Source organism: Zingiber officinale, chromosome 9A (genome assembly GCF_018446385.1).
Source record: "Zingiber officinale cultivar Zhangliang chromosome 9A, Zo_v1.1, whole genome shotgun sequence".
Taxonomy (NCBI): Eukaryota; Viridiplantae; Streptophyta; class Magnoliopsida; order Zingiberales; family Zingiberaceae; genus Zingiber; species Zingiber officinale.
The window spans coordinates 137,172,871-137,198,079 of NC_056002.1; the positions used below are offsets into that span (position 1 = coordinate 137,172,871).

The following is a 25,209-nucleotide window of genomic DNA, read 5'->3' on the forward strand; positions in this document are numbered from 1 at the left end:
CATTTTTTAAAAATTGTTTTAAAAATGCAATTAACTTGAAAAATGTTTTTAAAACTTGACCATTTGTACATGTTTTTTTATGTGATCAAAGGGGGGAGAGATAGGTACAAGTTTAGGGGAGTTAATATTTTTATTTTTTTTTACTTAGTGTTGTAAATTATATTATTGCAATCTTTATACTTAAAATATTAGTTTAGTAATTTCTTTAAAATTACTACTTGTCTATTTTTACCTTAACTTAAACTTGGGTTGATGCACATCAAAAAGAGGGAGATTGTTGGACCCCGTGGTTGTTTTGATGTGATCAACCAAGTTAGGTTAGGTCCTATTTGGTTTTGATCCTTGTGTCTAAGTGTGTAGGAGCTTAGGAGCGGAAGACACAGCTAGCGAGAAGGATGACACGGGAAGAGAGCCAATGGGCTCGATGCGGCCGAAGGACGAAAGAGCTGTGAAAGAGTACACCGGTGGATGAGAAGAACGTGCACGACGTTCGAGGGACGAGAAGCCGGGGCAAAATCCTGCTTGAGGAGAAGGCCAGAAGTTAGATTTGGGTGAGCCCTATTTCGGCTGGCCGCAATTACCTAAGCTAACGGAACTTCAAAAGCTAAAAAGGAGAGGAAGAAAAGCTGGAAAAACAGCTGGAGGCGCCTCCGACATCAGCATGTTGAAGGCGCCCTCAATGGCATTGCGGGCACCCTCAACAGCCTTGGAGGCGCCCTCAATGCCTTTGAGGGCGCCCTTGACTTGCCCAATTTGGCAGTTGGCGAGAGGATAAAGTTTTATCCGCTTATCCCATTGAAAGCACCCTCAAGACTCAAGATAGGATTTCCATGAGCTATATAAAAGTCTCTGGAGCTAGGAATTAATCATTCAACTCAGTATTCAATTCCTAACAACGTTTGAGCTTTCTCAGTGTGTAAAAGGCTTCTCCGCCTATAGTGAAGGAGACATTTCTAGTGGAGCCTTTCAACTGCCTTGGATTAACAACTACCTAGGTTGTAACCAAGTTAATTTCTTGTCTCTTCTTTATTTCTATTATTTTATTTTATTATTGTTGCTATTTTAGAGTTGAAAGAATGAGGAGGGTATTTTCTTATTACAGGCAATTCACCCCTCCCCTCTTACCGTCCCGCTGCGCCAACAACGGCCACTCCCTGCCATAAACAAGGTGAATGGGAGTTATACCTGTAGCTTCTCGAGGTGTAGTGTGATAAACACACAACACACTAGGTAGCTCATCAACCCAACTTCCCCCGACATTGTCTAATTTAGTTTTGAGTCATCTGATGATTTCTCTGTTGGTGACTTTCACTTGACCATTGTTTGAGGATAGGCCATGGAGGTGAAAGCCTGCAAGATGTCATAACTTGAACATCACTCTCAGATTTTACAACCATGGAATTTCCATTGTCCAAAACAAGCTTGTAAGGAATTTTGTACTGACATATAATGTTCTACCATAAAAACTTGATGATCATTTGCTCAGTTATCTTTGCTAGATCCTCAGCTTCCATCCACTTAGAGAAATAGTCAACCACCACCAATACGAATATTTTATGAGCTAGTGCCATTGGAAAAGGCCCTATAATATTCATCCCTCATTGGTCGAATGAACATGAAACAATTAAGGTCTTGAGTAGTTCTGTGCGGTCGTGCGGAATGTTTTGGTGCTTTTAATATGATAGACAAGTGGCCACCATCTGAGTTGTGTTGGCTTGCCAAATGGGCCAAAAATATCCGGACAATAAAATCTTCCGAGCAATTAATCGACCTCCCGATTGACTTCCGCAGGAGCCCTGATGAACCTCTTGAAAAACATATTGTACATCATTTGGTCAGAAGTAATTGAGAAAAGGGCGAGAAAAGGTCCTCTTGCACAAGTGATCTCCAACCAAGGTGAATTAATCGGCTCTTTCCCTGATCATACACGCTTGTTCTAGGTCGGCGGGTAAACTTCCTCCCCGAAGAAACAAAATTAATGGCTCTCTCCAGTCGTTTTGTAATTCTAGCTTGGTCTGCCGTTCGATGTGAGCTATCAACAATGTTTGCTCTACAGGCTTGTCTAGAGCCCAGGGGACTAAGAAGCTAGCCAGCTTGGCTAACTTATCGGCCTTCTGGTTTTCAGCTCGGGGGATTTTCTATAAGGTCACTTCATGAAATTATGCTTTTAATTTTTCAAAGGCCTCCACATACAACTTTAGCTACTCATTGTTGATCTGAAAGTTGCTTGACAGATGTTGAGCTATCAACTGAGAATTTGAGTAGATTAGGACTCAGGTGGCTCTCATATTCTTAGTTTCTTGCAGACCGACTATCAATGCTTCATATTTCACTTCATTACTAATGCACACAAATCATCACCAAAATAGATCCTGCACTCAAATCAACTGCTAAAGATGATTGGTTACCTCCAATGTGTCAACAAGCAACAGAATACTTCGATGAACAGTATTTCTTGGAGGCTGTGGCTGAAAGCTTCTCGCCAGAAACAGGCCAGAGTTACAATGATCAACCAACACTCTTAGCACAAATATCCCCATATAGAATTTGGAATCTAGCTCTATACAAACCCAAAACCAAGGATTCCTTACCCTAATTCCATGTCGGTAGCTCCCTCCTTGACGATGACCAACAGTAGGCGGCAATTGAGACCGATGAAGAGAGAACTAGCGGTGGAGGCTTGATATTAGGGCTTGGGGTGAAGTGAGACCCATCCGGAATGTTGGTTAGCACTAAGATCCAACATTGGAAACCGTGATCCAACTCCGATGAAGGAAATCGGTGTGACGATGCCTGGTCGAAGACAGATGAGGGCCGACAGCCCTCTCATGATGCTGGTAGCGGCCAAAGCTAGTGATCGAAGGCTGACCGATGATGAGATTAGAAGAGGGGTAGCCTAGGCTCCAACGTCCCACAAAGTGGTGGCTGTGAGAACAGATTGGCGAAGGTAGTGCCAATCGTCCACATATGAATAAGAATAATAACTTAATTCCACTGAATTTGATATACAAACATAGATCAACTAGATTTTCCATAAAATTGTATGAAGAAGCCACTTGATCGAATCTTTGGTATCATTGAAGAGATGTCTACTTTAGATCATAAATGGATTGAATCTACATACTAAGTGTTTTGAGTCTCCCAATTCAAAGTTCTTCGGCTACAGAATGTATATAGTTTTCTCAATGTTTTCATTGAAAAATACAATCTTAATGCCCATTTGGTATAGCTTTAGCTACAAGTATCATGATTACTATAAAAGAATCCTTCGTTGAAATCGATGAGAATGTCTCCTTGTAATCAATGTCCTCCTTTTGAGTGAATCTCTTGGCGATAAGGCGAATTTTATATTTTTCGACATTGCCCCACGAATATCATTTGATTTTAAATATCCACAATCTGATAAATTCCCAGATGTCATTATCTGTCATAGACTTCATCTCTTCCCTCACGGTTTCAATCCACTTTTCCATATAAGAGCATTGTTTGACTTCATGGAAATGTGGGATCATCTTTCAATCCTATGTCAAATTTATGTTCTTAGAGATATACATAATCATGTAATCATGTGACATTATAGATCTCTTTTCACTAATGGATCTCCTTAATGACACTTGTACTTGAGTTGATTGTGAGTCATGCTCAATCATAGAGAGAATATCTCTATATGAGTTGATGTACCCTCCATTTACATTGGAGATGACATGAGAAAATTGTAATCCACAACCTCTGTCGGTTATGTAGCCTCAACTCTATATAGAATGACCATCATTTTCACTATCTGATGTAACAGTAGTCACAATAGTAAGATTATTAATACTCTCCTCAAATGATATTTCTCTAACTTTAATATTTTCATCATCCTCAATTAATTTCACATTATTCGTCTCAAAAAAAAAAATTACTTAAAGGTTTATAAAACTTGAAGCTCCTTAACTTTCTAGAATATTCCATAAAATGGCAGCTAGCGATCCACGAGTCATTTTATATATAGGACCTAGCCACAGGTAGATAACTCTAGGCAAGTAAATGTCTAATGCTGGCATTTTACTTGTCCATAGCTCATATGAAATTTTCGCTACCTTCTTACTAGGTCCTTTGTTGAATATAACCATAGTTTTAAGTACCTCATCTTATAAAGAACCTGGTAGAGACAAAATATCACCATACTTGTTACTATAGTTTTTTAGAGTACGATTTTGCCTCTTAACTACATCATTTTGTTGAGGGATACTAATTTTTTTTTCTGTCAATTTTTCCATGGAGCAAAATGTCATTAGGGCATTCCTCTCGGTAGCATATTTCTCTAGCAATCCAGTCTAAGTATTAAGTGCAAATTAAGGCTGAATTATTTAGTTGGAAAGATACAAGCAATTTTTATTTTTATATTTTTTTAAAAAAAAGTCATAATCATAGACCATTCTTATGCATTTCTATTTCATCCTCCCTTTTCTTTTTAGTAATTCTTCCATTTATAAGAAGTTTGCCAAAAAGCTAGCATTTTTATATACATTACAAAAACAAAATACACTAATTTCCCAAGATCGAGTTGCGATAAACGCTTCAGTTATCAACTCCACCAAGGCACACATTTTGCCTACAGAATGATAATAATGATATGCAAAAGTTTAGATAAACGGTAAATTAAGAGTATATTTTTTAAAATATTAACTAGGAGTAAAAACTATCGAGCATTCGAGCTAGAAGAAAATGCGAATGCATTGGTGAGTTAATGCCTAATTAGTCATGGATTAGAGTTTCAGCTAGCATATATACATTATCTGTGAACAAGTGCCAATTTGAACCATTTACATAAATTATATTCCTCAATAACAAACACCATTGAAACCATTTAATGCACATTGAAACATGTAAAATGTGGCAACTGTAAGGACTCGAGACCAAAAAAAAAAAAACAGGAAGCTCATGCGAAGGAATTTTATACAGAATACAAATACACTTCATTAATGAACATGTAATGAATAATACATAGAAAAAAAAAAAACTCACCTATCATCAGCGACAACAAATGCACAAGTTGCACTACTGGAGATCTGATGCAACACCACAGTGGTTAACTTGAATAGAATTGGTATCTTCACTAAAGGAAACACATGGTGCCCAGATGACAAAATACCACCAAATTTAGGTTCTTTTACAAAGCAACACTTTCTCCATCTGCAGTTTCAAATACTGGTAAGATAGCAGAGGACAGCTCCACATGAGACACACGAACAGCACCAATAAGTCGTTCTGGTAGCTCATCATAAGTATTTGCCTGTAATTTCCAAGAGCAATTTACTTGTAGATAATCTCATGACAATCAACATGCACTCAGTAATTTCCAACCAGTTAATCAGTAATCAGTGGTTGAAATCGCTGGTAAAATACAAACCAGCAGCAGGGGGGTACATCTTATACAAGGTCCACATAAATACCGGGTAGAAGCCAAAAAAAAAAAGTGCAAAGAATAAAAGGCACGAGGAAAAGAAAGAAGTGTAGGAAGGTGAAAAAGATAATTAGCTGCAGCACTGAAACAAAGGAAGATTAAAGTATTGTTGCCGATGGGTGGAAATGGAGGTGGCGATTATGGGGGGCTGACGCAACAAAGTTAGAAGGAAAAAGGGGAGAGAAGAAAAATAATTAAAAAATAGTATGATAAAAAAAAAACACAAGGAAATGGAGGGGAAAAAAAGGGAATTTAATAGCTTTAGAATGCAACTAAAATCAGGTAACTATACTTGAGAAGGCCATTTTATGATTTAAAAAACGAAAGGCTGTGGTTTTGGATTGGGTGAATGTAAAAAAAAAAAATCAACAAAAAAGAACTTGGGAATTTGAAATTTCCATATTTGATTTGAAAAAATTGTGGCATCTAGAATTACCAGCCCTACATGCAGTTAAGAGAACAATACTGGATGTGCTAAAGTTAAAAGAGACTCTTCTTCTTCTTCTTCTTCTTCTTCCCTCTCTCAGATGCTGTAAATAATTTTCTTGTCTAGACAAGCAACATGTAGAAATGTAATCTATCTGGTAGCCAATCCATTAATAGGAAATCACTGATAATTAAACAAGACAACAACCAAGTGACGAAATTCCTAATGCTCATGTGCAGGAGAGTTGGTCAGTCCTAGAGACACAAGCAGCACCTTAACAAGGTAACGATTAGATGTACGTGGTATGCTGCAACGTAGGTATAACCTAGGTATTTTAACAAAAACACATGGATGACAGTTAGACAAATGCAAGGATGACATGCTGCTACATATGCATGAAAAAACTATATTTTATGAGAAAAAAACCTCCTATAGGAGGACGAAGAAAATAATGGCAAATTTTTATTATTTACATTCTGAAAAACTTTGATTTTTAGTCGTTCATATAATTGCAAGGGGATGTTGCATGAAAGCAATACAACACGAAACTGCAAGTTTACCTTTTCCTTTAAAATTGTCAAAACTAGAAGTCTGAATGACAAGAAATGAGAAGATAATTAAAGAGTCTAAGAACCTGTATAAGGAAGGCCATATCGACCACTAACGATGTGATAACACCAAAAACAAGCCCCAAAACTCCATTAGCAACAGTAGAAGAACCAATATCAACATCAATCTGCATAAGGTTAATTAGCCTTAGACATCATTTATATGCAAACATTAGTTAATAATTTGATTTCTTTTACACCGATATGCCAATGGACATTGAACAACATCTGCAACTTACTTCGAGATAATTTGATCCACGAATGTAGGTACAGTCGACTGCTTTGCCTAATAAACAGGGAGTACTTCCAACACTCTGGCGGACAATCCAGGAGCCCTGCAAGAAAGTGTGTTAGTTATGATGCAAACAACCATAGTTTGTAATTAACCCTCTCAGGCATCATGCCGCTTAATCCAAGCTCAATGTGGGATCAGAAGCAAGATGTTTTGAAAGCCAAAAACTCAGAATGGGTACAATGTGATTTCAATTTTACATTGTGCCATCAAAAAATAGATTTAAGATGAAGATAGAAAACCTTAGGGACAGGTGGAATAAGCTTGAATCTACTATTTCTGAACTCATCATCACCATCTCAATTTATATGCATCGTATCATTAAAAATGGAGATTTAAGATGAAGTTCAAACACTTTAGACACTGCTGGGATAAGCTTGAATATACTGTTCCTGAACTCATCACCATCTCAATTTTATATGCATTGTACCATAAAATAAACAGATTTAAGATGAAGTTCAAAAACCTTAGGCACTGCTGGAATAAGCTTGAATCTACTATTCCTGAACTCATCATCACCATCAACAAAAAGCTGGAGTAATGATCCAGTAACCGGTGGTTTTGACACAAAGTAGAAGACCATACTGTAATGAGTTGAAGCTGGAACCTGCAATAACATTAAATCTATTATGACATGGGTTCAGAAAACCAAGAAAAGGAACATTTATTAACAGAAAATAAATTCCCACGAGCTGGAGAGATTCTTGGAGTTGCTACATGCCAAGGCATTTATCCTTCTGAATGAATCAAGAATATATCATAGCCTGGCAAGACAAGTCTAGTATTGGCACAATCATGTTCCAGCTTGATCTTGTTAGACCAAGCTGTTTTGATGTTTCACCAATGTGTTATACCTTCATGCTTGGGTAGTGTAGTTGGTAGAGTTTAAGTTGAGTTGATAAGTAAAGTAGGCCAGGTCATTGGATACATGAATTAGATGAAGTTCAAGTGGGTAAAGGTTGACTAGATACTTGAAAATAATAAAAGTTCAATAGGTGTTGACAAATGAAAAGCTCAACAAGTGTTGGCATGTGAAAAGTTGGACACGGTGAAAGTCCAATAGGGATTGACAAGTGATTAAAGTCCAAGCAAGGTTAACCGGATGTTTGATACGTAATGAACTCCAGGCAGATAAGGTTGACTGAATGCTTAGAAAGTGAAGAAATTACAGGTCTAGATGGTAGCATTTTGAAATCCTAGAGGCTAGGCCTCTAGGTGAGTGAAAGTCTTGAGTGTTAAGATGCATCCAAGGCTACGTAAGTGGAAGCCCCAGTGGGTAAAGGTGGACCTAAGACTGAACAAGTGAAATTCTTAGTAATTGAAGGGTGATTGACACTAGTCAAATGGTGAAATCCTAGAGGCTAGGTATCTAGGCAGCCTAAGTTCTAGTAGATCGAGATTGACCGGTACAAAGGAAACAAAGTCTCTTAAGATAGGAAGTCCCAGAGACGAGGCCTCTAAACAAGATAAGAAAGTCTCTGAGGCGTAGCCTCCTAGCACAATAGTCAAAGTGAGAGACAAGAACTTACAAGTGACTTGTAGTTTGGATTCCGAGTGGAACTGACTTATGGCTCTTTAGTTGATCAAAGTCCATGATTAAGTTGATTGATGGTTGTGTTGACCCAAAAGTTGACTCAAGCTAGATTACCAACAAATAGAATATTTTTGTTCATGGGTCAATCAATGACTACTAAGTAGGATTAGGAGATTGCTGGAACACCAATATTCCAAAAAGAGAATCATTGATCTGACACAATTAGCTACCACTGTCAATGACTTAGATGCTATAACAAATTAGTCAACTAAAATTGATGTTAGGAGTTAAGTAGTTGACCAGATGCAGGTTCAATCAACTCACTTGATTCAATCAGTAGATTGAGGTAAGTTATCAATCAACTAACTGGGCGAGTAGTAGCTACTTGCTGAAAACAAGAAGCCTATAAGAAACAGTATAAGGTGAGAATTTGATAGAAAATACAATCGTTCAAATGAGATAAAAAGCAAGAACAAGTGAAAGCAAGACAAAGAAGAGCTCCATCTTATAAATGTTTTTTATGTTGTAAATATTGTTTTACTTATATCTGCTTGTTTATTGTAAGCCTAGAGGGATTCTAGAAGTGACATACTAATAAGTTATAGGTTATGGAGTAGAAACTCGGGTTCTGAACCATACAATAAGCTTTTGCATTGTGTTTGTGTTTATATTTTGAAATTCCTCTATGTACTAATACAATTGTAGACATGAGCAAGCAAATGTTCAACAACAATCCAACAACCGATAGATAGGATGGAAATGGACTGGTAACTCAAACAATAATGAACTCAGGAATATATGTGTTTGTCAACTTTCATCAAAAGCATGGTCATCAAAATCAACATAATATGGGCAAGCATCAGCAAAAGATGGTTTAATATGTCTTAAGAAACTCAGCATCTCAACAAAATTGACATATAAATTCAGAAATCAAGAAATCTAAAGAAATTTTTGATAAATGAGTTACATTTCACTAAAATAAAATGGATGAAATCGATTAAAAATTTGATTAAAGTGACTTGATTTTGGAAAAACTCATGTTATTAAGCCAATTTTTCACTGATCTCAACACCAGTCCTGGTGAACTCTAACTCTATCGTACCTTTTTTTTTCTCCACCTTACAACAACTCAAGATTTACCATGAGCATGAGGATTATCAATTCAACCATGTCACCACATGCTAGACATAGCATTTCACTCATCTATCTCATTGCTCAACAATAATCATTGGAGATTTAGAATCTCTCTCAATAAGTGGCCTAACAGCTGTTCCTCCTTTGTATAAACTATCATATTGTAGTTAGGGAACCAAATAAACGATAGTCTATATTTATTCAAAATGACAATAATATACAGAAGTTCTTTTATAGGCAACACCACAAGTTACCACATGCTAGACCTAGCACTTCACTCACCCATCTCAATGCGCAACAAGAACGCCATCACCACCCCATAGCAATGCCACCATTACTAACATAAGTCATCTTTGTTTTGATTATTTAGGTCAACTAGCAGTTCACCCATCTATCTTACTGCTCAACAAAGTCATTAGTGCACCACAACCATCACCACCACCTTACTAACACAAGTCAAGTCATGTTTGTCCCAATTATTTAAGTCAGTTTGAAATATTACATTTAAGTCAAATGTAAAAAATGACACCTTTGAAATATTATCAAATTATTGTAAAAAGGTAAAATATAAAAAGAAATTCAAAATCAATTGGATTCAAAGTGATTACAGTGGAAAATTTGAGAACCTTGACTTTGAAAAACTTTGTAAGGAAAAAGGCTATGCTCATTAGTTCTCTTTATGTAGAGCTAGACCCGTCCACGGTTCAGAACCGTCAGTTCCACGGTTCCTGGAACGTCGACCCTTAACTTTAGTTATTATTCAAGTTAAATAGTTTTTATCATACAAGTTATTGATATTTATTATAAATTCAATATTAAATGAATAAAATAAGATCATTGAGTAATTAAGAGAGTTAAATAAGATTAATAAATTTAATAAGTTAAAGGTAGAATAATCTCACATCAAATAATTCAAGATCAATAAGTTGTAAAATTAGCTTTTAATAGCAAAGTAGAATAGTCCCACATCAAATAATTGAAGGCAAATAGGTTAAAAAATTACAGAAAGGTAAAATAGTCCCACATCAAAGAATTAATGGTAAATAGGTTGAAAAATTAGTTTAAATAGAAAAAGGTAAAATAATCCCATATCAAAGAATTCAAGGTAAATAGGTTGAAAAATTAGTTTAAATAAAAAGGTAGAATAGGTTAATTAATATTGAATCATACCATTAATATTACTAAAATATTACAAATATATTAAATAAAAAACTATAATTAAAATTTTTAAATAATTTTTTTTAAAAAAAATTAATGAACAAGCGGTTCACTCGTCGGTTCAAACCGACAGCAGAATCAAATTGTTGATTTGCCGATTAATCAGGCGCCCGATTACGAATCAACATGATGACCCGAGTCAACGGGTAACCGGCCCGTTGACTCGATTACGAGCCAGGCTAGGTTTTAGAGTAACCGGCCCGTTGACTCGGTTAGGACTCGGCCCATGGGCAGGTCTATTTAGAGCATTACAACAAAATGATATTATAAAAAGAACAATTGTGGTAAAAGGCGAATACGCTCGCCTCCAGCGCCCCCGCCAACCCGTCCCTGGGCCAACACGGAGGAGGTAAATCACGGGCGGCTACTAGCCTTTGGAATAGTGACTAGCACATAAGGGAGGCATTTACCTCGGCTTTGCCGAGATTCGAACCCCAGACCTCATTGTGGTAACACCTCATGTGCTAGCCACTAGACCCATCCGAGGGGACATATTATAAAAAGAACAAGCCTTTACAACAAGTTGCATGAACTATGCTATGAATACTCATTACCAACTAATTTTTTAGTGGAAATAATTAATTCGTTACATTCAAAATAGAACATATTTACACAAAATATTAAATAACTCACTATGAACTAACGTTGGTAGAACACCAAATGTTAAATATTTTATAGTATTTGGCTGTAAAGTTTATATTTTAAATACAAAATACTATTAAGGAAAATTCTCATCTAAAGTCAAAAAGGGAATTCAGATACTCATCATCTAGTAGATATTATAGAATGTATCATTAAGAACACTAAGAATAATAGAAATACTAATGTTTATTAGTATTTGATGCAAATAATGAAGAAATAAAAGAATATAATTAAGATGTAAAAGAATTTGATGACCAAATAGAATATAATTGCGATATACAACAACAACCAAACTTTATCCCACTATGTGGAGTCGGCTATATGGATCATTTTACGTGATTGAGCTGTATCTCCTACTATATCATAATCTATACTTAAATAAATTTTATCTTATTTTATTGTTGTTAACCAAGTCTTTTTTTGTCTTCCTCTTCCTCACTTGACATGTGTGTTTATCATAGTTTCACATCACCAAACTTGAGCATTTATTGATCGTCTAAATACTTGTCCGTACTATCTTAAACATGTCTCTCGGAGTTTTATAATTAAGATATAAAAGAATATAATTAAGAAGCACCTAATATAAGAAACATTTAGGGTGCAATATTTGATAACCCCTACCTAAAAGAAACATATAGGGTGTAGTACTAACTATAAATGAAGATATAAAAGAACAAACAAATGAAAAAATATAATTAAAGATGAAGAGAGTCGGTAGAAAATAAGCTTCATTGAAGTGATTATAGTTGATACATAACAACTTATAAAACTCAAAACAAATCTCAATCACCCTATAGAACAAGTTGTGTGATGAGATATTACTCGTGGGGTAGAAACAAGGTCCTACTTCAAAAACTTAGCTAACAATTTTGCATTTATCTCACAAATAAAAAGGACAGCCCAGTACACGAAGCTCCCGCCATGCGGGGTCCCGGGGAAGGATCCATTTATCTCACAAATAGAACTAAAAAAATACAAATGAAGCATTACTTGATCCGGATTGGATCATAACAATGCAACAATAATAAACCTAATTCAAAAGGAATCAAGTATGGGAGTTGGTCTCTAAACATCAAAACATTTCAATAATCAGCATTAAGTGGATATTTAAGAACAAAGTAAATGATGAAGGGATGATAATAAGGAATACAACAAGATAAGTAGCTGCAGGTCATTGCCAAGTAGAACTAAATTAGGATGACACATGCACCGGTAGCTTGTTCAGAGTCGATATATATGCTCTTACCATTTGTTGCATATAAAGCCTTTGAACTCTACTAAATGAATGTAAAATCTGCATTTTAAATGATTCCTTCAAAGAGAGAGTGTATGTTGACTAATCCCCAGGATTTGAACATATAGAATACCAAATTATGTATATAAAGTTAAAAAGGTCTTATATGGTTTAAACGAGGCACCTTGTGTTTGGTCTGAGAGACTATCAAATTACTTAGATATAATATCTAAGAAATTATAAGAAGCCAAGTAGGTCCAACTTTATTCACTAAGTATTTAGAAAAAGATATATTTATAGCCTAAAGATTAAAGACAATATTATATTTGAATTAACAAATAATGAACTATTAAAAGAATTTATAATAATAATAAAAAAAATTGAAATAAATTTGGTAGGAAAAATAAATTTGTTCTTAGAACTACAAATAAAACAAACTAAGAAAGGTATACATATTTATAGACAAAATATACTAAGGAACAAATTAGTAGATTTGGAATGAAAAATGTAAAAGTAATATCCATCCCATACCTAACCACTAAGACCGAATATATTATTTGCAGTTGGTTTATCTGCTAAATTTCAATCATGCCCTAAATAATCCCACCTTAACCATAGAAAGAATACTTTGGTACCTCAAAGAAATAGGTTTATCATACCCAAAATGTGACGATCTAAAATTAATAGTTATTCAGACTCAAGTTATGTGGATAGTTCACTCGATAGAAAGATCACAAATGGAAAGTGTCAATTCCTTGAACCCTCACTCATTAGTTGGAATAGCAAAAAACAACATTGCTTGCATTCTCATCTACAAAATCCGAATAGGTAGTCTTATGTGGATGTGTAGCCCAAATTCTTTGAATGATATATAACTTTAAGGATTAAGGCTTCAATAATAAAAATTATAAATCATATGGGATAATATGGGTGCAGCCAAACTAACTAAAAATCTTATAAACCATTCTAGAATTAAACATATTAAAGTTAGATACCATTTTATAAGAGATGATGTGGGACAAGGTGATGTGGAACTCACATATGTTGAGTAAAAATCAAATTTTGCTAATATGTTTAGAAAGACACTATCCAAAACCAAATTGTCTTCACTAAGGAGAGCAACGCTTCTAATCCTTGTGATCACTAGGATTTCCTTTTTGTCAAGTGTCCGCTAGGACTTCCTTTATTACACCTACAATTTATATCAAATTTACCTACTACCCATTTACATTCATGTGAGACTAACACTTAAACATTGCTCAAACATCGAAACAACGTACACATGCAAATTACACCAACAATCTTTCCATTTTTTATATTTGACAATTGGTTTAAAAATGAAATACGATGATATAAAAAGGGTAAGTAACACTTAAGATATAATTTCATACTAATCTATCCATAGTGTTTTCCCTTTATATGTGATGGTTTTAACTTAAATCTCTTACATCTCCCCCTTCGACACACATGAAGGATGTGAACTCCCCCTAAAAGTCTAAAAACTCAATATTAAGTATATTTAAGGTGGAGCCGCCTCTTAAGGCATACTCCTATTTTCCAATTAAGGGCCTCCCCCATAATCATTGGCACCAATAATGTTTGGAATACCTAAACCTTTTGAAAACTTCCAATCTATGTCTTATGAGGTCAAAGGTTTGACCTTGAACTTTACCTCCCTTGAATGAATGGGGTTTAACTTTCATACTAGGTATCTCCCCGTCAAAGAGTAACTCCCCCTCCCCAAAAGGGTTACCTCTCATTGACTTTGAGATTCACCTTAATAAATTTTTACCTCTCAAGAAGTCATAATCATGAGGTCTAAAAAAAGGACAGTTCGGTGCACGAAGCTCCCGCTATAAGGGTCCCAGGGAAGGATCCATTGTACGCAGCCTTACCCTGCTTTTTGCAAGAAGTTGTTTCCGGTTCCGGACATCCTGCTTATATTCTATATAAGACATCTCTCTCAATCCCTCCACGTTTTGCAAAAATGGTCCTAAGTATTTAAGCCTCTCGGTTCCGGGCAACTCGTCATCTCCTATATTAACAATTATCTCATTACGTCTAATATTGCTAAATTTAAATTTCATATATTCTGTCTTTATTCCACTAAGCTTAAACTATTCTCTTCTAGTGTTTCCCGCCAAGATTATAATTTAACATTTAATGCAAAATTAGACGTAATGAAGCGGTTGAGATGGGTTCAAGACTTAGAGAATAGTAGCGGAGGTCTCAGAAGCGGATGACATAATACAACCACGGAGGAGTGTAAGGAACATCCCCATTAAAAAACTTGATGAGTATTAGATACATAGGAGGAGATTGAAGATGTTGATTTTGAGTCTGATGATAAGAGAATTATGGATGTAGTTGATGGTGCATGTATAGATGATTTAGAATATTAGTTATATTTAATCTAGTCTTTATTGGCTTGTTGCAATGTTGGATTGAAACTTTACATTTTAAACTTAGGTTTTTGGTACTAGTAATGATATTACCTTTTTAGTATTAATCTAGTGATGAATCTTTATTAATGATCTTGTTAGTTGCATTTATATATTTATTTGTACCTTATATAAATTTTATTGTATTATATGAAGCTTATTTATGGATAAACATCATTTAATTACATATATTACATAAAGAATGATGACTAGTAATAATATTATATATAAAAAATAGTAAAAAAAATCAATCACTAGGCACCGCTAGGTGGTCGAGCCAATAGGCGGTCACTAACCTCCCCACCACCGCCTATGGTCATTTATAACACTGGATGTTAGTATGACACAATATTCACCAACATGATTGAGACAACACAATATAAATTAGCTGAGTAGTTTCAAGTTTTGATAATTTGTCAAGACGATACTTTTCAACCATGCCGCTCGACACAGTATAAGATTTCATGCCATGTGAAAATCAAATATATATATATGCAAGTTTTTCTTCTTTTATATTTCTTTTTGAAGTGTCTGTCACATTAAGATGGCCCGAGGCCAAGCACACATTAGGCAGCACTAGGCAAGAGCTATCCTGAGTTCAGTTCTTAGATACCTCAAAGATCAATACACAATATACAAATTATAAACTAAATTTCATTTTATGAAATACTGGTAAACTACTTGAGATCTTAGCATTCTGCACATAACATTAAATAAGATACCTTCAATGGCAACAAGCATTATGTTGATACTCAAATAGGAAACAACTCAACAAGAATCAATTCGTTCATGCAGAGGAAAAATGCAAAACAATAAATTAGACCAGAGCATACAAAACTTACTTGCACATTTATGACCAACGAAAAGAGTCCCTTCTGAGAGGCAACCTACATTTCCAAAGTTGATCAAAATTATAGCAAACCAAGAATTTGTAGCAAGCTGAACAATGAGGTAATTAAATACAGCCTATTTATGGCAATTCATCCCCAACATATCCAGTTATAAAAGTGCAAGCCTTCTTTGACAAAGAAAGCAGATGGGATTACTCAGATATCTAAGTCTCATCAGCCATTGAAGTTTGCTAGTAAATATTCACTGTTAATTTCTATTTACAATATTATTATGGTTGCATGAAGCCCAAAGCACTTGCAGTCATCCAAAGTTTAAAATCCTCTTTCAGAACTTGATTTGTTCCACTACCAACCATTTCTTGTATCAAAATATAAGTCAGACTCCAGCATCAGTGAATATTCATCAAATAGTAAAAAGAGACAACTTCGTCTTGCTACCAATAATTCCTGTAATTCATGGCGCTTTTTATGAAAAGTAAAACTTTGATATAGGCATTGACAAAACAGTATAAGCACTATCCTAACTATCCCCACTGGTCTCTCAAATATGCAGAACCAAAACTATTAGTACCCTAAGGCAGTTTTGATCTGATCAACCAAGTCAGGTTAGGTCCTGTTGGTTTTTAATCACTATATCTAAGTGTGCAGGAACTTAGGAGCACAGGAAATCGAGCGAAAGACGCAACTAGCGAAAAGGATGACACGCGAGAGAGTCGATGGGCTCGGTGCATTCGAGGGGCGAGGTGTTACAGAAGAGTACGCGGACGGACGAGGAGGCGTGCGACGTTTCCAAAGGTCGAGAAGCCGGAGCGGAAGACTGCTCGAAGGTCGGAAAATAGGTTCCGATGAGCACTATTCAGGATGGCCGAAATCAATCAAGCAAGTGGAGCCGGAGCCAAGCAGAAGACCCGGACCCAAGCGAGCAGAGCCAGAGCAAAAACCCAGACCAAACAAGTTAACATAAGGTTAACTTTGGTCCGAGCACCTGGACCGAGTCTAAGCGCCCGAACCATGAAGATTATCCAGATCACGTCAAACGCGATCCGTTACGACTGGGATAAAATTTTATCGCCCTCTAGGCGCTTGGAAGGGTTCCAGACGCCCCGACCAAAGCTATAAATACATCCCTGTTCTCATAAGGTTAGACAGAATACTTGTAAACAATTTCCTTTGTCTAGCTTTGCATTTTGAGTGCTTTAACTGTTGTAAGAGGCTTCTCCAGCTAAAGGAAACTTTGATAGTGAGCTTCAACTTCCTTGGATTAACAACCTCCCCGGTTGTAACCAAGTAAACCTCGTTGTGCATCTTCTTTCTAGTTTCTTATTTAATTTATGCAAGTGTTAGTTTAATTAAGCTATAACGTTCGAGGAAGGTTCGTGTTATTTTTGCAGGATTATTCACCCTCATCTAGCCGGCCTCCAAGGGTTCTACAATTGGTATCAAAGCGGGTTCGCTTCAGAAGGACTAACCGCCGAACGAAGCACACGAGAAGGCCAGACCGATTATCAACCCACCAAAGTTCGAGGCAGAATTCGCGAGCTGGAAGAAAAAGATGGAGGTATTTTTTAAAATAGATTTTGAATTATTAATAATTATGAAATATGGTTTTGTAGTCCCGAAAGACAAATAAGAATATTTGTGGGCGAAGGAGCAAGCCGACTTCGTGGCAAATGACAAAGTAAAGTTTCATCTGCTTAGCGTTTTACCACCTCAAGAAGTCAACCGTATCGAAATCTATGAGTCAGCTAAGGAGCTCTGGGAGAAATTCCTGAGACTACACAAAGAGACCTCGGAGACAAAACTAACGAGACGAGACCTGCTCCGTAACCAGATCAGCAACAGAAGAAGGCGAAGCTGTCACACACCACTCAAGAATCAAGGAACTCATCACCGGACTCACGAATCTCGGAGAAAAAATAAGCAACCGATATTCACTAAGCTACGCGCTTAACGCATTTCCAATAACTACTGAATGGGCATCATTAGTAAATGTTTATTATATATCTAAGGATAATCAAGTACTTAAGAAGAAATGTTTTCTAACTTTTAAAGTCCATGAAACGAGATGTGCAAATCTGAAGAGCCAAAGCACAATATTGACTTAACGGCAAAGATGGACGAACGAGATTCTGAATCTTCTCTCGAGGATAATGAAATGACATTCATGGTAAGTAGATTTAAAAAATTATTTAAATCTAAAAGATTTAATCAAGTGCAGGGTACAAAAAGAAAAAGAAAGATAAGATGCTATCACTGCAATGAAGAAAGGCACGTGAAAGACAACTGCCCTAAATTGAAGAGCAAGGACAAGGGCAAGGACAAAGAACAAAATAAAAAGTCAGCCCAGACCAAGCATAATCTAAAGGTGACGTGGGACGAAATGTCATCCAAGTCAAAAATTACGAAGACGAAGCAAGCTCGTCCGAAATGAGCATCGAGAGCATCGATGAAGGGGGAGCGACATCGAAAGAAAGCAGCACTTCAAGAGGAGCTTCAGATTGCTGGATCGACAAGATAAGTCAGGTACGGTCTCTTCCTCCTGACAAGTCATTTCAATTAATAAAACTATTATCGAAAAATTACTGTAAATTATAAAAAGAAAATAAAGAGTTAAAATCAACATTAGCTATATCTTGTCGAGTAGAAGATCTCGACAAAATTAAAACTGAAAATGAAAAATAGAAAATTGAGAATGCAAATTTAAAGGATCATATAGAAAACTTAAAACATTATGCATGTTTAAATTTATTGCTTCAACTTTTAGGAACTATAAAGGATTAAATTTCCAATTTAGATATTATAAGAGGAAAATTAAAAAATTATCTAGAAAATATATTCCTCGAAAATTTTTAATTAACCCAGTAGAAAGGAAGCTATATTGGGTTCCAAAAAAATGCTTAAGTTAATTGCTTTTTTTTGGGGCTGTTAGAGAGAGTCAAATATTTATTTTCTTTAAAAGGTTTTGTCTAGAAAGTTGTTGTTGTTTCAATATCCAAGAAGACCTAGTGTCTCGCCAAACCCTGGAAGTCAATTACTGAAATAAAATGTTTATTGACTAATTGTGAAGCATTCAATCAATTTAACTTATGCTTTAAATAGTTTATCAAAAATTTATGTTAGAAAAATTCTGATGGTTAAAATTTATTTAACAAAAATCATATTTATTAGAGTTATTTTAGCAAATTTATTTTTAGACTTTATCCAAACAATCCGTTATAAAATTTTCTATGAATTAATTATCCAAATACAAAACTTTAAAAATTTGTTTAAAATTCAACTTTTTGTGAAATTTTTTTTGATTTTTTCCTTAGACTTTAAGTTTAGATCTTCCAAAGTCATTAAAGTACCCTATATAATGTAATCAAAGGGGGAGAAGGAAAGATTAAGTTTAGGGGAGGGTAAATTTAATTTTTTGCCCATTATTGAGTTGTAAATTTATTACCTTGTTATTATTTCTTTATGTTTGTTTACCCTAACTTAACTTGGATTGTTCACATCAAAAAGGGGGAGATTGTCAGTATCCCAAGGTAGTTTTGATGTGATCAACCAAGTCAAGTTAGGTCCTATTGGTTTTTAACCACTGTGTCTAAGTGTGCAAGAACTTAGGAGCATAGGAAGTCGAACGAAAGACGCAGATAGCGAGAAGGACGGCACGAGAGAGAGTCGACGGGTTCGGTGCGTCCAAGGGACAAGGTGCTGCGGAAGAGTACGTGGGCGGACGAGGAGGAGGCGAGAAGCCAGAGCAAAAGACTGCTCGAAGGCTGAAAAATGGATTCAAGTGAGCCCTATTCCGGATGGCCGAAATCACCCAAGCAAGCGGAGCCAGAGCTGGAGCGGAAGACTCGGACCCAAGCGAGACGGTCCGGCACCCAAACCATGAAGATTATCCAGATCACGTCAAACGCGATCCGTTACGACGGGGATAAAATTTTATCCCCTTGCAGGCGCCTGGAACCCTTCTAGGCACCCTGACCAGGGCTATAAATACAACCCTAGTCCCAGAAGCTTAGACAGAATACTTGTAAATAATTTTTTTTTATCTAGCTTTGCATTTTGAGTGCTTTAACTACTACTCCTAAAGGAGACTTTATAGTGAGCTTCAACTTCCTTGAATTAACAACCTCTCCAGTTGTAATCAAGTAAACCTCGTTATGCCTCTTCTTTCTAGTTTCTTATTTAATTTATGCAAGTGTTAGTTTAATTAAGGTATAACGTTCGAGGAAGGTTCGTATTATTTTTGCAGGTTATTCACCCCTCTCTAGCCGGCCTCCAAGGGTCCTACAAAAACCAACCAAAGTGAGGTATAGTAACATAAGTTTATATTTCTAGTAGACATTAGAATATATAAAATAGAGAATGACTTCTTGAGAAATTTATTCAACAGGGATGTTGATACTTATTTATTTTGGTACAAAATTTTTTTTCTTTTTATGAAGTTTTGAGGACTCTCCACTAAGCTTTAAACTCTTAAACCAAGTTGGAATTTTAATTTCTATCCAAAATTTGTGTACTACATCGTGTCATGCTTATACTATTGGCATTTAATACTTAGTTAATTGAATTATTAATAATAATATAATTAATTTTACTCAATATAAATTATTTTTTTAAATAACAAATTAACTTTTGCATGTTAGAACACCGGAATGAGCAATGAGATATCTTCTAGTCCTCCATAAATTGGTCATGCTTTACCTTCAAAATTTTGTAAAATAGAAGCAATTTCTTATTTGAAGGTTCGAGAAATTTTGAATCTTGATAATGTAATTTTGTTTAAAATAAACAAATATTTTTATATAATTAAGTAAATTGTATTTATGAGTATTTACAAAGAATTTTGAGTATTAAATATTAGTTTTAGTTTTTATATTTGGCATGATAAAACCCTAAATAAACAAGTATTGGATGTGAAATAATTTGAAATTTTATTATTTGATTTTGTTTGTTCTACGTAATTAAAATTATTAGAGCAGAACAAAAACAAAGGCATTCAAAAAATTTCAAATTTTGAGACCTAAAATATTGTATTTTTGGTTTAAACTAAATTTTAATTTTGTAATTAGATTTACTTAATTTAAGAATTATGATTTTTTAAATAATAAATATATAAAACTAATTCAACTAAATTTAATTTGAAAATTTCAAATTTTTGATTTTTTATGGAGTTTTTTTTTATTAAAAAAATAACATTGTCTAGTCAATTTAGGTCTATTACAATCATAATTATAATTATAATGCATCTTAATTGATATTCCAATAAAACTAATTAAAAATAGTGAAAAAAATATTATTTTAAATAAATAATTTTTTTATTCAACTTAAACTATTATTTTTTTGTTTCTTGTTCACTTATTCTCTCTTGATCTCTTCAACATTATAAAAGCTAAAGAATAAAAAAATTCATTAAATATCAAATTTTCTTATTTAAATTTTTATATTTAAATTTATTTTTAAAATTTTTAGATAACTAATTAAACTAAATGAAACCGATATCTTGAATTTTGTAGTCGAGTGAAAGTTAGATTAGATATGCTAAATAAGATTAAGTTGGTTCAAATATAATTCAATTTAGATTTATTTTGGTTTATTTAAAATTAAACCAAGTTTATAAATAGGATAAACTAGTTCAATCATAATTAATTAGGGTAATCATATTATAAGGTTAAGAATTATATAGTTATTTAATTATGTCCTTTTTTTTTTGTCTCCTTCACTCATGCATCTCTTATATATATCCCAACCATACCCACCTATAGTCGCTCATTGTCCCCTACACTCATGGCCCGCCATTCGCAATCATGCACTTGCACAACCAGCTAACACTCGTCATCCGTGACCACCCACAACCGCCCACTGCCTGCAACAACAGTTGCACTCGCTGTGATTGTGTGATAGTGCTCTCTCTAGCCGAAATCTTCATCGTCTCCTCTCCTTTGATTTTTCTTCATTTCTTTATCCTTCTCTTACTTCAGTGTATCAGTGTCAATGCCAAGGGTATTATTTGTCAGTCGATGGGCAAAATAATAAATTTTGCCTCTGACTAGCAAAGCTCAGCACTTCAAACACTACTCTCCACTAAATAGAAACTATCCGAGCATTTGATAAACAATATTTAATGCCATCATCAGATGGACACATTCTTCCTTTCTATATGAAGTGTTTTTAGGAATTCAATATATTTATGACCATTTAGATCTAAAGATAGTTCCTTATTTATTAATCATAACAAATCAAAATTAAGAAGAGTATGCTATGATTTAGTTGTTTAATCATATATATTCTAAAGTAAATATCTTTAAACGGCCATATTAAACTATTAGTAGGGAACAAGAAACACCTACTTCAACTGCACAACCTTTCCGCCTAGCAACATGGTCAATTCGCTTTACATCCTTTAACCAATCAACAGCTACGAGATCCATAAGATGCCTTCCAGCAGGAATCTGAAACCCAAATTACAAAAGAAAATTAGGAGCAAAATCATAAACATTAATAGCATCATCAATCCAGATCCAAATAGAACCTTTGTTTTGTCATATATGAAATTTTTACTTCGAACTCTGAAATTGTTCCCATCTGATATTCTCCAACAGTTGCGGCTCTTATCTTGATCATCACACCGTAAATTTCCAGAAAATGCCGACAAATCAATTGTCTCTGAAGGTTCCTCATCCAAAGAAATATTAGATAGTTGCGACAAAGCATCAATCAGAATTACCATATTATCAAATGTGGAGAGGATATACACAAACCTGCCTCTTTAAAGTCGCTGACATGTTTGATATGATACATCTGCATGTATTATACACACATCAACAGAAATAAAGGTAACATATGAATGCCATAGAACTATCTTCCAACCTCTTGCTCAGGCTCTGGAATAGGAAAATCCTCGTCTTCATCAGATTCTTCATCCAACATCTCAGAGTGTCTGCTTGCAGAATGCACTGGATATAGTGTAGAATTATTCTGAACAGAGTTCACTTGTGTTCTCTTATTCTTCTTTGTAGTTACTACTGGTGTTGTCATATTGACCATCAATGGAATCTTTGATACATCATAGTTTTCATCTGTTTGAGAAAACCATTCGCGGAGCCCTATAAAGGACACGGTAATTAGTCAAAAAAATAAAATAAAATAAAGACACCTGCAGGGGCGAACAGGTGTAGAGTTACTACAATGAATTAAATACATTAATTTACTTTGAAATTACTTGGGCCACTAACATGTTTGATTGTTTCAAGTCAAACAAAAGCAAACAAACCAATACCAACTGAAGAGGAGAAGAAGCATAAGCAGCAAAAAAAAAATCCTCATCCCTTCCCCGCCAATCAGTAGAAGCAAATAAAAGAGGCATCTTCTTTATAGAAGTCAGAATGTGAAAGAAGTTATATCATGGAGACAAGAAAAATATTCGGCATCTTAATTGAGAGAGAGTTTGGAAAAGAGTAGCATGTTTGAATTGAAAAAACAAATGGAAAGGTAAAACCATAATAGGAATCTTAATCTATCACAACAAGGGACATTATACTGCATTAAATAAAGACACTGAATTGGACATAATACTAAACTGGACATATTAAGGCAAAGCCATAATGTAGAGAAGATGTATAATTCGAAATACTTATTCATTTTTAGAAAATATAATTCAGTGAAGTAACAACTCAATTAGGATATTAAGTATTTTACCAATTAAAAAGTGATTTTAGTTGTTCAATTAAAGATTAACCATACTGCATTGACCTCTACTTGCACCCTCACCGTCCTAATAGTCACCTTTCAACAGATCAACATTATTGAAACCTAGCGTATCCTTCATGTTTCAAAGTTACCATTCCTCCTTCCAACATATACAAAATTTCAACCTTTGTTCACTTATTTCAATTAATCTAATAGAAATAAAAGCTGTCAGACACTAAATAGTAATTTTTTGTGTATCTTGTTTCATTAAAGCGGCAAATTAACAACATGATCTAATTAAACCAGCCAATATGCTAAGGGGGGATTAACTCTGGAAAAGAAATGAATAGCAAACAACTCTACAACAAATTTTGTCATGTAGAGTTCAACAGGATCTAACCTAAAAATCAATAATTATGACAAGAAGTTTCCTAAACATGTTCTCAATTACTTACAGATAGAAAGATCATACCAGCAACGCTATTCAACATCTGAATCAAACAATATTGCTGAAATGACGGGAGATAACCAACAATCCATCCTTTCAGATCAATTTGCATAAGATGCTGCACTTGTGTCCGCGGTCTCCCATTGTGAGATTTCAAGGGGGAAATTTTAAAGCCTCCACCTGGAGTACAGATAGAAATTTCAAGGCAGAAAATGTACACAGAAATTGGGGAGGAAAAAGAACAGTGAAAATGAACATGTACTCTCAATATGAGCTCTAACAAATCCTGGCTGTGGACTACAATTTGTATGATCCCTTGACCGGAATAGAACAACTGCAATAACATAGAATTTGTTTCTAAAATATTACATTTACACAAAGTATTATAGAGATGATGAGACAAAAGGAGAAAGTGCAGAATATATCACCATAACTGCCATCATCATTCCGTCTCCAATAGCGCACATAACAAAGATCACGAGGCCAGACAAACCTGTCAAGTAATCAGAACGTTTATTCAGAACATGAACATGGGTATAAAAAATAAGGAATACTTGTGTTAAGAAAGTTGAGTAAATGATAAATATTGTACTGCATCAAAAGGATAATTGTTGGTGAAATCATGTCAGAAGTGGTTGAGTTCAACCAAATGTTAGGAAGATTGTTGGTGCACTCAAGCGGTTAACTTCAACCAAATATTAGGAAGATTGTTGGTGCACTCAAGTGGTTAACTTCAACCAAGTGGTTCTGATTATTCACATAAAGGGTTTAAATTAAGCTTTTATATTGTGTTCACTAATGAAACTTATCAAGAGTGCAGATGCCGATCCTTGACAAAGATATTGCACGTGTAAATGCAGTAGCTGAAAGAAGTCCAAGTATATTAAAATTAAACGATTACTTGGCAAACAAAGGAAAAGTGCAACAAGTGTTGACAAAATAAAAGTCTAAGTAGGTAAAAGGTGACCAAATACTTAAAGGTTGGAGAAGTCAACTAGATACTTGGTTAAAAGCAGTGTTTAAAATACCGTACCGGTCGATAAAAGCAGAATTTACCACTTCGCCCGCCAAATGGCATGGCACCCATACTAACACAAGGCTCGCCTAGCCATAGGACCTCCACAAGGAGCCTAACTTAGCCATGAGGCCTCACAGCGGCATTTTTTTTTTCACTTTCTTTTTTTTATTTATATTTTTCCTTTATTTTCTTGAATTGTTAATTTTTTATTTTTTTCTACTTTAAACTATTAA

At 34.9% G+C, this 25,209-nt stretch overlaps 1 protein-coding gene across 2 annotated transcripts in view; it reads right to left on the reverse strand.

The window, feature by feature from the left end:
* Positions 1–4,725: 4,725 nt before the first annotated feature.
* The window catches only part of LOC122018590 (protein ENHANCED DISEASE RESISTANCE 2-like), a 71,962-nt gene continuing 51,478 nt past the window's right edge, over positions 4,726–25,209 (reverse strand). The window contains exons 12-23 of one of the 2 annotated variants that reach the window (XM_042575958.1): positions 24,387–24,451; positions 24,221–24,292; positions 23,983–24,138; positions 22,692–22,927; positions 22,583–22,622; positions 22,354–22,487; positions 22,172–22,273; positions 15,822–15,866; positions 7,243–7,383; positions 6,724–6,819; positions 6,511–6,612; positions 4,726–5,278 (exon numbers count right to left, since the gene is read on the reverse strand). In XM_042575958.1, coding sequence (XP_042431892.1) covers positions 5,156–5,278; positions 6,511–6,612; positions 6,724–6,819; positions 7,243–7,383; positions 15,822–15,866; positions 22,172–22,273; positions 22,354–22,487; positions 22,583–22,622; positions 22,692–22,927; positions 23,983–24,138; positions 24,221–24,292; positions 24,387–24,451 — 1,312 coding nt within the window. In that variant the 3' untranslated portion in view covers positions 4,726–5,155. Of the gene's footprint in view, positions 5,279–6,510; positions 6,613–6,723; positions 6,820–7,242; positions 7,384–15,821; positions 15,867–22,171; positions 22,274–22,353; positions 22,488–22,582; positions 22,623–22,691; positions 22,928–23,982; positions 24,139–24,220; positions 24,293–24,386; positions 24,452–25,209 lie in introns of those variants that run through there. The other variant, XR_006121831.1, reaches the window with a different exon arrangement.